Genomic DNA, 12,770 nt, shown 5'->3' with positions numbered 1-12,770 from the left:
CTGAGGCCCCAATACACAAAGTCTAAAATCAGGTCTCTGACTTCCTGGGTGACATTCTGCCTTCAGACATTGAGCTGGGCCCCTAGATGCGTGGATTACAGCCCCAGGACAACTGAGTTGGTGAGGAGACTTCCGTGGACGTCGGTCCTCACGCCAGGAGCTACAGGCAGGCAGGGGTCTCCTGACCAGCACGAAGAGGGAGGGGTGGACACGTGGCCACCTCTGTTTCAGCCTCAATGCCCAGCCTGGCCCCCCGCAACAAGCTGCTTGTCAGGTCTCTCTGGGCCCATCGGCCCACGCAGGGCCCCGGAGCCCAGGTGGGTGGCAGTGGATGGACTGGCCACTCGGAACTCACGTGGCCCCTGGGAAATGGCTACAGCTGAGCAGTGAGGCTCAATGCCCAAGGGCTAGTCTCAACCTCCCCCTGGTGGGAAGGTCAGGGGTCAGAGGCCAAGGCAGAGCCGCCAGCGCCTAAGAGGGGCCTGGAGGGAGCCAATCTGACCTTGGATGACGCTGCTCCCCAAGCTGACTCTGTGGACAGTGACAGCACAGGAAAGCCAGCTGGTGGCCAGGCCAGAGGAGCTTCTGGGCCTCGGCTGCCTCCCCTGGGGAAAATGCTATGGGAACCACAAACACAAAAGCCTGCGAGCACAGCCTCTCCGGAGGGGAGGGTGGGCGTACCATGCTGGTTTCAGCGGGAGCCAGACCCCCTGAGAGTCAGGTGGCCTCCAGAGCAGGTGCAGTCAGAGCGCCGAGGCCTGGACTCTAGCTCCCCAAGCCTGGGACAGGTGACAGGGGAGGGGACAGCAGTGCCATGGCCAGGAGCTGAGAGCCAGCCCCAGATAGCTGGCAGGGCTGCTGTCCAGCCCTCGAGGCCCAGGAGAGCTGCCTTGGGGGAACACAGAGGAGAAGCCCATGAGGGGTCACGGTGTCTGCTTCCAGATTTCGAGTGTGAAGCTTTGAAAAGACTAGAGCTTGGCTCCAAAACCAATGCAGAACAGACCTGAAACAGCACTGCCCACGTGCCCACCATAGGAGCTGCTGGAATCTTCTGGCCTTTGCTCAGGCTGCCGTCCAGGGAGGGATTGTACAGTCAGGAGCCCAAAGGTGTCCTGAGTGACAGGGTCTAGCCCCCAAACTGGCCCCGATCTACACGTCCCGGTGGGAGGTCTGGGGTCTCCCAGCTGCCCCTGACTTCCGCTTGGATCGCCCTGCCCGCAGCAGGCACCAGGGCACCACTGTTGATCAGCTCAAGGCCTTTCCTCCTACAAGCCTTTCATTGAGATGTTCTTTCTTTTTTGGGGTTGGAAAGGGAGCTAGTGCAGGTCTTTAAGGCAACGAAACGTGAGCACGTGGGTTAGTTTCACGAAAGTCACTACATCTACAATAACAGAGAAACGGCAAAGCCGAAGCGCATGTGTCCAGGCCACCGTCCAGAGGGCGAGGCCAAGCCCGGAACACTGCCAGGGGGTTCTCAGAACCCCTCCGTTCTCGGAGACGTGCCGGAATCTGGCGACAGGATATGGTCCCTCTGAGGCACATTGTGCTATGGGTGGCATTAGGGGAGAAAACGTCGCCCCCCCCCGCCACATTTCTTTAAAAAATAATCATCTTGGTGGCGTCGACGCGACCTAAGATTAAGTTAAAACAAAAATAATAAAGGGACTTCCCTGGCGGTCCAGTGGTTAAGACTTGGTGCTCCCAATGGAAGGGGCACAGGTTCGATCCCTGCTCGGGGAACTAACATCCTACATGCCATACGGTGCGGCCAAAAAAAATAAAATAAAGTTAAAAAAAAGTACAAATACACAAAGGTGAGAAGAGAGAAGGCCTGATTCGGCAGGAAGCCCACGGCCTCCTCGGTCCAACGTTCCCGCCTCCACGCTCGAGAGGTATCCAGACATCCGTCTTCTGGGACTAAATTCGTACCAGGGTTCACAGTGGCCCGGCCGCCACCCTGGGGGAGGGACAGTGGGGGCCCCCAGCTGAGCTGCCTAGATGATAGGACCGGAGTCGCTTTCTAAGGGGTGGGTGGTTTAAAACAATCTCTGCGTTTTCTTTCCGGCAGCTTCTCAGATCTTGTCGCTTACGTCTCCTGGGGAACCACATGCATGAGCTTCTGGCAAAGGACCGTCGTGGAAACTGCCAGGAGAAGAGCGGAGTTACTTGGGGATCCTGTGGTCCCGGGCCTAGGGGGTCAGGGCAGCGAGGGACGTGGGCTCACCCCGCCCCGTCGTGATGCGTCCCGAGGTTTTAAGAGAAGCCAGAAAGCCAGAAATTTATGTGGAACCTCCCAATTTGCGTGTGTGCACGCGCGCGCCTGCGCACATCGGGCCCGCAGGCCTCCTGACGGTTACGTTACTCAGGGAGGTGTGGCCAAGGATCCTGGCAACAGGCGGGTGCTGGCTCCACCCCTCATCCCGGTTCAGATCCCAGGAGCATCGAGAGACGTAACTAGATGGTGGCCCCGCTGCCGGAGGGCTGTGACACCACACGTAGGCCACCGCCTGGCAGACCTCCAGGACCGGCAGCCAGCACGCCCACCGCGGTCCTCAGAGGGGCTGGAACAGGCGGGTGTGCCGGCGCCCAGGTGAACCCATCACCCAGAGAGCCTTCACGGGCATCACTCGGGGGAGATTTCAGAATGGAGGGGCCCTGCTCTGGGCCCTTGGTGTGTTCTGACAGCCCTTTAACAGGGACTACAGTCCGGGCTGGAGGCAAAGCTCCAGCGACATGACGGACAGCGTCCTGGGCCCCGGGCAGGTGCCCATCAGAATTCTGGGACGGCTACCCTGGGGATTTTGAAGCCCATGCAGGAGCCTGTCACACTAACAGCGGTCTCAGCACAGGGTCCTGAACCAGGCTTGTAACTGAGCCCTGTGGCCACAGTGCAGATTCTGTTTTCTCCTCCTCAGCCGGCTGGGTTTAGGCTGGCGGCAGACGGGGATTTCGTTACTTGGCAAGTGCAGCCTGGTTTTCTGGAATCCCTTGTTCTGAGATTAGCTGGTGCGCAGCTGAGCGCCTTACCCTGAAATATGTAGGCTAGGTCACCACCAGACACGCCCAGCTCGGTCTGCTCGGCCAGGGCCTCACACATCCCGACCCGGACCCTGACCCCCCGCTGTCCCACGGCTGTGGGCACTGTCTGCCGGGTCACTCCTGGCCAGTGCAGATAAGGTCAGGGCAGCACCGCCAGGTGGGCGGGGCAGACCCCAGGGCGGGTGGAGGAGGCCCGGTTTGGGGGGAGGTACTCACAGATGCTCTGGAGAAGCCACTTGGGCTTGTTTTTCCACCAGACTCCGAGGAAGTAGATAGGCAGGCCGCTGAGGATGATGGTGAAGCCGATGCCGCACTCCACGGGGGTTTTCCAAAAGGAGACGGCGATCAGGAACAGGCAGGCCAGGGTGAACAACACTGGGAGGGCCAGGTGAACCTGGGGAGGGGATGCGGCTGACACGGGGAGCTGGACCTCTCCTCCTATCCTACACCTGTCATGTCCTGGCCACCCCTGGGAGCACGGCGTCCTCCCTGTGCCCCCGCCAGAGCCGGCCTCGCCCTTGGGCCCACCCAGCCCCTCCCATTGACCCCCCCAGACAGCCCTGTGCCCAGCTGATCCTTCTGGATCCAAAAGGGCCCGACCTCCCGGGCTGCCACACTCGCCGTGTAGCATCTCTACGGTTTACTAGGGCCTGAGGTTCCCCTGAGTCGTGCTGGCCTCTTGAGAACCGGGACCCCACCTTGTTCTCCGTTTACCCACCTCAGCACCCGGCGCTGGGCGGTAATTACCCAAAGCCCAGCTGGTGCTGGCGGGTGAGCTGGACCAACCAGGCTTCCCAGGTTGGGGAAGGTGGGCCCCCCTGGTTCCCACATCGCAGGGCGGGACGCCCCGCCCCGCCCCTCACCACGGTCTCCCGGTGTTGGGGCAATGCCTCTGGGAAGGCCGTGGCCACCCGCTAATAGGCAAGGGGCGCCCACCTCCTCAGAGAGTCCTTGCGGATGGACTGGACCACAGGCTGCGTGGCTGCTTGGCAGACAGCCCCGCCCACACAGGGCCCGAAGAGGAGCCACAGAGGCACCCACAGCGCAGCCAGGGCCCCAGGGACACTTGTCCCCTGTCTCTGCACCCACCGTGCCTCCCACCAGGCGGCCTGTCCACACCCGGAAGCCGCCCTCTGTCTACACCTTGGCAAGAGACCCTGGGGTGAGCGAGGGTCCCATCAGGTCGGCCCTCATGCCTGCTCCACCCCCAGCTCCACAAGGACAGGCCCCCACAAGCAGGGAGCAAGGTGGTCCAGGGCACTGAGGTCACCGGGTCCCCTGGCGGAACCTGTCCAAGACAGGAAAGCTGGTCCTGGCTGGCACTGCAGGACTGCTCGGTGGGCGAGGGGCCCGTGGACAGGTGCCAGCTGCTGGCCACACGCCACCAGGACTGGATGTGGGTCAGGAGCTGCCGGTCGGCAGCCGCCACGCCACGGGCTCTGCCTTCTCAGTCCGACATGACTGTCGGGGGCACAGCTGACGCACTCACCAGGCCTCCCCAGCAGGGGTTTGACCCCCTTTTTGGAGAAACAAGGTCGCCCTCGGGCAGCTGTGCCCAGTACTGAGTTCACGAGGACACAGAGAGCCGACCTCAGGCCGGGGGCGCGGTGGGCAGCCTGGTCCTGAAAAGCCTCCATTCACTCAGGGGCAAAGTCAGGGGACGTGCCCCTCCCCAGACAAGGTGGGGCCCCTCCCCTCCGCCCACGTGCAGTCTGCTCGTGGCCACCCCGGCCGCCCGGGGCCACAAGCTTCTTATTTCTGCTACTCTCCTTCTGCCAGAAGATAAGCTCTAGGAAGATTAGGTGCTGGGGGCGGGGGGTGTCTATCGTGTCCTTTGACGAACCCCAGCACCTAGAATCAAACAGTCATCAACAGAACTCAAGGCTTCTCACCAGGGCCCTTGGAGAAGGGTGCCCTGAGCTCCGGTGTGCAGAGGGGACGGAGGCCCACAGAGGGACGCTGGCTGCCCGGGCACACGTGGGGACCGCCCGGATGCTCACCTTGATGGGCCGCTCCAGATCTGGCTTCTGGTAGCGGAGCCAGATCATCCCGATGATGGCCAGGGCCACACAGAGCCAGTTGAAGAAGCTGAAGAAGTTGATGACGGAGAATATGTCTTTGGAGAAGGCGTACAGCAGGGTCATGACGCACTGCAAGCACGGGGATGGGCCGTGAGCTGCCGCCGTCACCGGGACACACCTGGCGGGCGGGCTGACCGCACGCGCCCACTCCCGTCTTAAAGGAGGATGTGGTCTGTGGGACACACAGGCCCTCATGGCAAAGGAAAGTGCTGACGGGGAAGCGGCCAAGGCGCCTGGATTTCAAGGAGGGGTCACAGGCCACGCGCTGCCCTGCGGGGGAGGTTTGGCTTCACACGCCTCCAGGTTGTTTTTGCTTCTTGTTTCTCTCTCTCTCTTTTTTTTAAATAACCACCACGTATTAATTTTGGAACGAGAAACAAAACACTATCCAGCGCCCTTTGGAGTTCAGGGCAGCGTGTGGTGAACAGCACGACGTGGAGAAACACTTTGCGCTATAGCCCATCTGCATCTCCACCTTGGCCTCCAGCCCGCAGCCCGGTGACACTAGGCAGAGCCGGGACGGCATGGCCGCTCCCCGGACTCCCTCTGCAGAGCCCCCAACAATCCCCCAGGGACACGGATCCCTGAGGGACACGCCCACCCTCCACCTCGCCCTGCCAGGGACCCCCGCCCCATGGAGGGCGGACACTCACCGTGAACACAAGCGAGGGCACGGGCGTCAGCAGCTGTGGGTGGATCATGGAGAGGACGGAGGGCAGGTGGCCCTCCCTGGCCCCCACGAAGAACAGCCTGCAGACAGAGGGGACAGCAGTCGGCCTCGGCCGAGGGACCCAGGCAGGTGGGGAGCGGAGGGGGCCTGTGCTGAGGACTGGGTTCCCTGCCATGGGCCACGGTGTCCCTCACGGACCCAGCTGGCAAGGGGCCCTGTCACCTCCAGCCCCCCGCAGGGCTCACATGAACCCGTGAGAGAGCCTGGACGGACACAGCAGTTGTGTCACCTCTGGGCAGGAACGTGGGTTATTTCTGTGTCACTTGAATGTTTTGACAGCTATGTTATTACTCAAAGTAACAAAAAATAGAGCCCTCCGAGCGCACGTGAGAAAGCCACATGCAGCGGCTCGCCACGCGCTGCTCCGCCCGCTCCACCGCTCCACCGCCAGAGCCTGAGTGACCGAGGGCGGCGGCCCTGGCCAGGCTCACCTGGAAGACGTGAAGAGGGACCCGTTGACGGAGCCAAAGCAGGACAGACCCACGAAGACGGGGATGATCCAGGACATGACGCCCAGGTGGTAGTTCCCGAAGTCCTAGACGGACGCTGAGCGTGAGCCCTGCCCCGTGACGCCCCGACTGCCCCGCCTGGCCGTCCGCATGCTCCTCACCGCCCCCCACCCCCGGGCTGGCCCACACACAGTCCCCTCCCGAGGGCTCAGTATTTATTCGGAAGGTGGGGCAGGCCTCTGAGGCGGGGCTGGAGGTCCGCAATGGACTCAGCCCCTGGGCCCTAAGAGCAACCACCACTGGGACCACCACAGACGTGCCAACTTAAAACTGTCCAGGGTGGTCTGGGCACCAGCGCTGCTAAAGCCCCCTGTGGTCCCCACATACAGCCAGCGCCCCGCACCCGCTGGCAGGCTTGGTAAAGCACCAGCTCAACCCCTCTGAGGAGGAGCGCAGTTTGCAGATGAGGGGCCCAGCCTGCTGCTCATCGTGGGCTCAGAGGGCCGCGGCCGGCTCTTAGCGGCAGGTGGCATCTTACCACGGCCACAGCCTCCGACGTGAGCATCTGCTCAGGGGACAGCGTGGTGAAGTAGGCCAGGTTCGTCAGCACGTACACCAGGGTGACGATGGGGAGGGAGATGATGATGGCCAGGGGCAGGTTTCTGCAAGGACCGGGCGGGCACATCACCAAAATGAAGCCTAGGATGGGACCGGGCCCGTCCCTCGCTGCAGGGGAAGCAGCACGTGACCAGCAAGTGGCTGGAAGGTGGCGCTTGGGGCAGGGCAGCTGTGCAAACGTGGGCCAGCGACTCAACCCTGCCGGCCTCCACGCCCCCATCTGTGAAGGGGGCTTCCTGCCCATTCTGAGGACGAACCTTCTTCCAGATCACACGGTCCCCATGATCCTAACCCCAGGGGCCCTCCCGCAAGGCCGTGCACTGCTTTTGTCAGGGGCTGGGCTGAGCCCAAGGATGGGCTCTTGGACAGAACCAGGCTTCTTCCTTCTCTCATGTGAAAATGCTAAAAACATGTGTCTCTGTTCACATACATACCTGTACGGATTAATCATCTCCTCTGTGACGAAATTCAAGTAATTCCTAGAATTTAGAGAGCAGACTTTTATTATACGTTCCTCCCGCAGGCATCGGGAAGAAAGAATGCAGGTTCCATGGGGAGTCCGTCCTGGCTGCCCTGGGCCGGTGGAGAGGGGACGCCCACACCCCCAGGTCCCTCCTGGTGAGCAGCTGGGGGCATGAGGGCGCCTCCTGAGATGGCGATGGTCCTGCCCCTCCCCAGCGCCATCCCCCCTGGGAAGCAGCACCGTCCCTAAGGTGTCAGCAGAGGTTTATCTCGGGGCCCCGTTCTCAGGGGCAGGACACGAGCCGAGAACACCACTGCTATGAGGGCCCCTCTGTGCTTCCTCGGGAAGCATGGGGTTTCCTGCCCCTGCCCCGTAGAATTGCCCGTGGATGGCTGAGAGGTGTGGATTTCTGGACACTTTGGGGTCCGGCACGTGTGCCCCAGGGCCCAGATGTTCTAGAACCTACCATCCCCCGTAGGCAAAGAGGCCACTATACAGTGCCAGCACGATGTTCCCCACGTCCACTTTGGTGCCTTCAAACGAGGACTTGGGGTCCAGATTGGACGTGTTACCTGGCAGGGGCCAAACAGACAGATAGGGATTCTGGGTTAGAGATCGCGGCACAGAGGCCAAGCCGCAAGTTCCGAAATGTTCCTGGATCAAAATACAGTAATAGACAAAAATGCAACAGATTAAATGCACCTGTGAGCCCTCAGACTCCCAGGGGCCGGGGCAGGCAGGCAGGGTGAGCGCGGTTCTACTAGGTCTGTGGCCCCTGGCCACGCCCATTCAAGAGCGGGAGGGCAGCTCTGCAGACCCCCAGCCGGGCAGACACCCAGCGCCCATCTGTGCCTGAGGGACAGGATGCCTGGGACGGGCGGGCACCGGGGTGGGTCTGCCTTGCCTGGGCTGCAGGGCGCTGGGCGCCTCAGAGGACGCTCCCTGCAGACCCCAAGATGCGGCCAAGTCAGGGCACCTGGGCTGCGTCTCCACTCCCCACCTTAGTGCTGGGAGCCCAGAGCTGCTAAGTGTAAGCCAGGCTTCTCGTCTGGGCACACGAGCTCCCGAAGACGACCTGGACCCGCCCCGGGACGCGGCTGCACCCGAGGGGCTGCAGCTGGTGAGGGACGGTGGGCTCAGCTCTGTTCCCTAACCCAGATGGACGTACTGGGCTCTTGGACACAAGGGGGTCGGCTTCTCTGCTGACCATTTCCACCCTGAATGGCCCCAGGCATCCTGGGCTTGTGTCTGTATCGCTCCAACCTCTGCCCGCCTTCACTGGCACCTCTGCTGTGGCTCCTCTTGTGTCCCAAAAGGACACCTGTCATTGGACTTAGGGCCCCCCAACCCAGGATGATCTCAGCTCCATCCTTTCCTTAATTACACCTATAGACAGACCCTTTTCCTGAATAAGGCCACATCCACCGATTCCGTTGGACATGTTTTGGGGGCCACCACTCAACCCAGTATGGTAGACGTGAAATGTGGGGGCCTTAGAAGGGTGCCTGGCTACTAGGACAGTGTCTGGCCCTTTCTGAGGCTGTTACACCATCTGTGAAATGGCCGCATAACACCCAGGCCCAGAAAGACTCGCTCCATAAGGAGGGACCAGCCTGACAGCCAGGTGCCGACAGACACGGGCCGGGGCTCGGCCAGACTCCGCAGGGTTTTAGTTCCTGGCTCCCCGGCTCTGAGTGCGGCCGTGACACAGGCCCCATGGCTCTGGATATGAGGGTCTGTGCCCCGTCCTGCTGAGAAGCACGTGGTCCAGGACCCGAGGGACCAGGCTGAGATGTGACACTGGGGCTGCTACATGGGTCACTGCCGCCCGTGACTGGAGGATCTGCAGGGCCCTCGGGGGATGGAGGACGCCACGCCTTCCACAAGGGCGATGGCCTTGGTCACCCCGGGAACACAACAGGGTGATGGCATGAGAAGATGGAAAAGCAGACCCGTGGCGGGGAGGCTCCCGTAAAACCCCATCACTCTACCCAGTCAATGCCTGCACTTCAAGGCAGCACTGATTTCCTCTGGCAAACGCCGCGGGGGGAGGGGAGGGACCCCAAGTTCCTTTCTGGGTCCAGATGCTCTGGATGCCTGGACTCTGCCCTGCAGGCGTGCTCAGGCCTGAGCTGGGAGAAGGACTTAGGACACAGGAGGTCTCTTCCGCTCCCCAGATGAGGCCACAGTCTCGTGAGGAGAAAAGGCTCCAGGGAGGCTGGCACCTCACCCAGCCCGCCACCCACACGTGGATCTGTGTTGGAGGCCCGGGTCCTGAGACCGCCTGGTCACAGGGTGGTCAGCAGGCTGGTGGGTGGGGGCAGTGCAGAGAACCGGCTCAGGACAGGGCACCTCAGCACAGCACCCAGAGCCTGGCTGCTCCCCACGGAATGTTCTGGAATGTGCCTTCCTTTACATCTGTGAGGAGGGGGAGGGGCATCTGTCCCACAAGTCGGGGAAGCTGAGGCTCAGGCCACCTGCCCACGGACCTGGGTCTGGCATCCTGAGCAGCCAGCCACTCCCAGACGCTGCAGCTGCTCCCGCTACCCCACGTCTCCAGAAGACCCCGCAGCCCTACAGGGTGTTGCTGCTGCCAGTCAGGGTCTTGCAACTACTTCTGGAACATTAAAGGCCTTTCACAGCAAGGGCTCCTTACAAGTAAGGCACTTGTGATTTTCTCTCAATCCGCACCATTTCCCCATCAGGACATACTCTGATCTCATGCTCGTGCTTCAAGGGGAACTGTTTTTCGCATACGCTGGAAGATAGATCTTGGTGCAGCCATTAAAACTGGCTCTCAGGACTTCCCTGGTAGCGCAGTGGCTAAGAATCCGCCTGCCAACGCAGGGGACACGGGTTTGAGCCCTGGCTCAGGAAGATCCCACATGCCGCGGAGCAACTAAGCCCGTGCACCACAACTACTGAGCCTGAGCTCTAGAGCCTGGGGGCCACAACTACGGAGCCCACGTGCCACAACTACTGAAGCCTGCACGCCTAGAGCCCGTGCTCCGCAACAAGAGAAGCCACCGCAATGAGAAGCCTGTGCACCTCAACAAAGAGTAGCCCCCACTCGCCGCACCTAAAAGAAAGCCCGCATGCAGCAACTAAGACTCAATGCAGCCAAAGATAAATAAATGAATAAATAAATCTATAAAAAAACCTGGCTCCCACCTCAAGCACGATCCTGAATTAGTGACACTGTACACACGTGTGTGCATGTGCATGCACCATGGATACACGCACATGCACGTGTGGGCTAGAGACGCGGCTATGCAGGACAGCCTGTGCTCTTGCTGAGAATAAAATTCAAGGCTTGAAATACAGGCTGGGGTTACAGAACCACCGTTTTCAGCCCTGAGGCCTGGGAAGCCTCTATGTTTTCATCAAGGGGCTCTGTGCTAAGAGGTCGGAGTCCTGACGTAAACACGTCATCGCCCTGAGACAGCGGATGGAATTCCTGCTGCAGAACGGTTATTTCCTGGATTTACAGAGTGACTTTGCAGCCTCTGAAACCCCAAGAAAATACTAGCTGCTCTGGCCCAAACGCAGACTGAAGACTCTCACGGGCTACACTGGGGGCCTCGGTAGGACAGGTGTGGCCGGGCTGTCCTGCTGGGAGCTCTCTTGGTTATCTGGGGCCTCATTCCCTGTCTACAAAGCGCCCGCATCCCCTGGAGGAAAGTGGGCATCCAGGTGCACAGAGGCCAGCACACCCCCTGCTTCTCTCCTGGCACAGTGTGGGGGGGTTGAGGGGAGCTCCGCCAGGAATTTGGCTGCTTTGGGCTCCGATCTGCCACTGCAAGTCCCTCTGTGCTGCCCCCTCCCTGTCACCTCCCTCCTGCCGAAAGCCAGCGCCTGGATTGGGTGCACACGTGGGCCCCCTCAGCAGAACTCCTGGGTCTGTCCAGCCTCCGTCTGAGCTGGAGGGCCACCTGGATCAGACACGCAGCCTGGCTGGGCACCTGACCAAACGCTGGCCAAGCTCTGCCCTCCTCTCCCCGGGGACAGTGGCTCCGCCTGCCCGCGCCGTCCGGGCATCCTGTTGGGGCTGGAGCCCTCACGGCAGGTGGGCTTGCAGAGGTCTGGAGAGCTGGGGGGGTCGTGCGCAGCACCTGCCTGGCAGCCTCCAGAGCAGCCAAAGAAGCAAGGGAGGCAGCCACACCCCCATGGAATGATGTGTGTCCGCAGCTGCTCAGTGCCTGGCGGCCATCGCAGGGGACACACAAGAAAACCTCCCTGGGAGGGTAGGTCAGGGCAGCTCCCAGACCCCGCATGGTGGTCTCAGCCACCCACCGGCCCCAGCAACCAGGGGACATGCGGTGATGGGAGACACTTGGGATTGTCATGGCTGGGGGCGTCATCCAGTGGGTGGAGTCTGGGTGATGTGAATACCCAGCAACACAAGAGATGGCCAACACAGCAGACGGTGCCGGGCGGGATCCCGCTATAGACGGTGCTGGCAGGTGCCTGGCTCATGTGCTCGGCCGTCCCCGCCACGGACCCCAAACCGGGATGCCATCCTTGTTAAAAACACAGAGCTCCAGGCGCCGGCCAGACACAGGATGGATGACCTCGTTAACACCCCACCCCCGCCCATGACCGCCGAGCTCCCCACCCCGGCTCTGTCCTCATGGGGCCCCCAGGACCACAGAAGGCAGGCAGGCAGGCAAGTCATCACGATGGACAGATGGGGGAGCGCAGGCCCTCCCGCAGGGGCCGGGGGTGTGGGAACCCCAGGACCCACAGTTTAACAGGGTCCCCTGGGCCACCCCGTCTCTGGGGCTTCTCGGCAGGCCTCAAAGCCGCCTCTAACTTGCTGCTCACCCAGAAGGCGGTGCCACCTGGTGGGGGGGGGTCCCGCCCCTGGGCTCACCGGCTGCTTCACAGGGTCTGCCCACCTCAGAGGGCCACAGGAAGGTGAAAGCTAGTGCAGAGCCACATCCTGGGCTCTCTGGCAGCCTCGGGAACCAGGGTGACTGGGGTGGGAGTGTTCACAAGGCCCCAGGAAGCCAATTTCAGGGAAAGCAGCCCAGACCCCTGCGTCACGCAGACAGAGCCATGGCAACCCTCGACCCGGGGGCACAGGGCACCCCACTCTCAGGAGCTGTGTGCGTGGGGACAGGACCAGGAGCCCCGGGGGACGTGCCAGCCCCTCTGACTCAGAGGACAAGGGCTCCTCATGGTGTCTGCGTCCCCCCAAGATCCTGCCAGGCTTATGTCACACTCACCAGGGCTCGGCCTGGGCCCGGGCATGGGAGCCCGCAGTCTGTCAATGGCCAGTCTGGAGATGGCAGCTGGGGGCAAGCTGGAAAAATCCCAGAGCCTCAGGGTGCCCAGGCCGCGCCCTGCCCAGTGCTTTCCCTCCTGCCACTGCCCACGGGCACTCCTCC

The 12,770-nt window shown here is 61.8% G+C and overlaps 1 protein-coding gene across 1 annotated transcript in view; it reads right to left on the bottom strand.

The window, feature by feature from the left end:
- Window positions 1–1,815: 1,815 nt before the first annotated feature.
- The window catches only part of SLC7A5 (solute carrier family 7 member 5), a 30,527-nt gene continuing 19,572 nt past the window's right edge, over window positions 1,816–12,770 (bottom strand). The window contains exons 3-10 of the mRNA XM_082607661.1: window positions 7,847–7,952; window positions 7,352–7,396; window positions 6,838–6,961; window positions 6,282–6,385; window positions 5,774–5,870; window positions 5,040–5,189; window positions 3,256–3,433; window positions 1,816–2,142 (exon numbers count right to left, since the gene is read on the bottom strand). Coding sequence (XP_082463787.1) covers window positions 2,087–2,142; window positions 3,256–3,433; window positions 5,040–5,189; window positions 5,774–5,870; window positions 6,282–6,385; window positions 6,838–6,961; window positions 7,352–7,396; window positions 7,847–7,952 — 860 coding nt within the window. The 3' untranslated portion in view covers window positions 1,816–2,086. The remainder of the gene's footprint in view (window positions 2,143–3,255; window positions 3,434–5,039; window positions 5,190–5,773; window positions 5,871–6,281; window positions 6,386–6,837; window positions 6,962–7,351; window positions 7,397–7,846; window positions 7,953–12,770) is intronic.

Source organism: Mesoplodon mirus (assembly GCF_964341445.2).
Source record: "Mesoplodon mirus genome assembly, chromosome: 19".
NCBI lineage: Eukaryota > Metazoa > Chordata > Mammalia > Artiodactyla > Ziphiidae > Mesoplodon > Mesoplodon mirus.
Note: the sequence above shows the minus strand (reverse complement) of the source record. Positions and strands in the feature narration are given on the sequence as shown.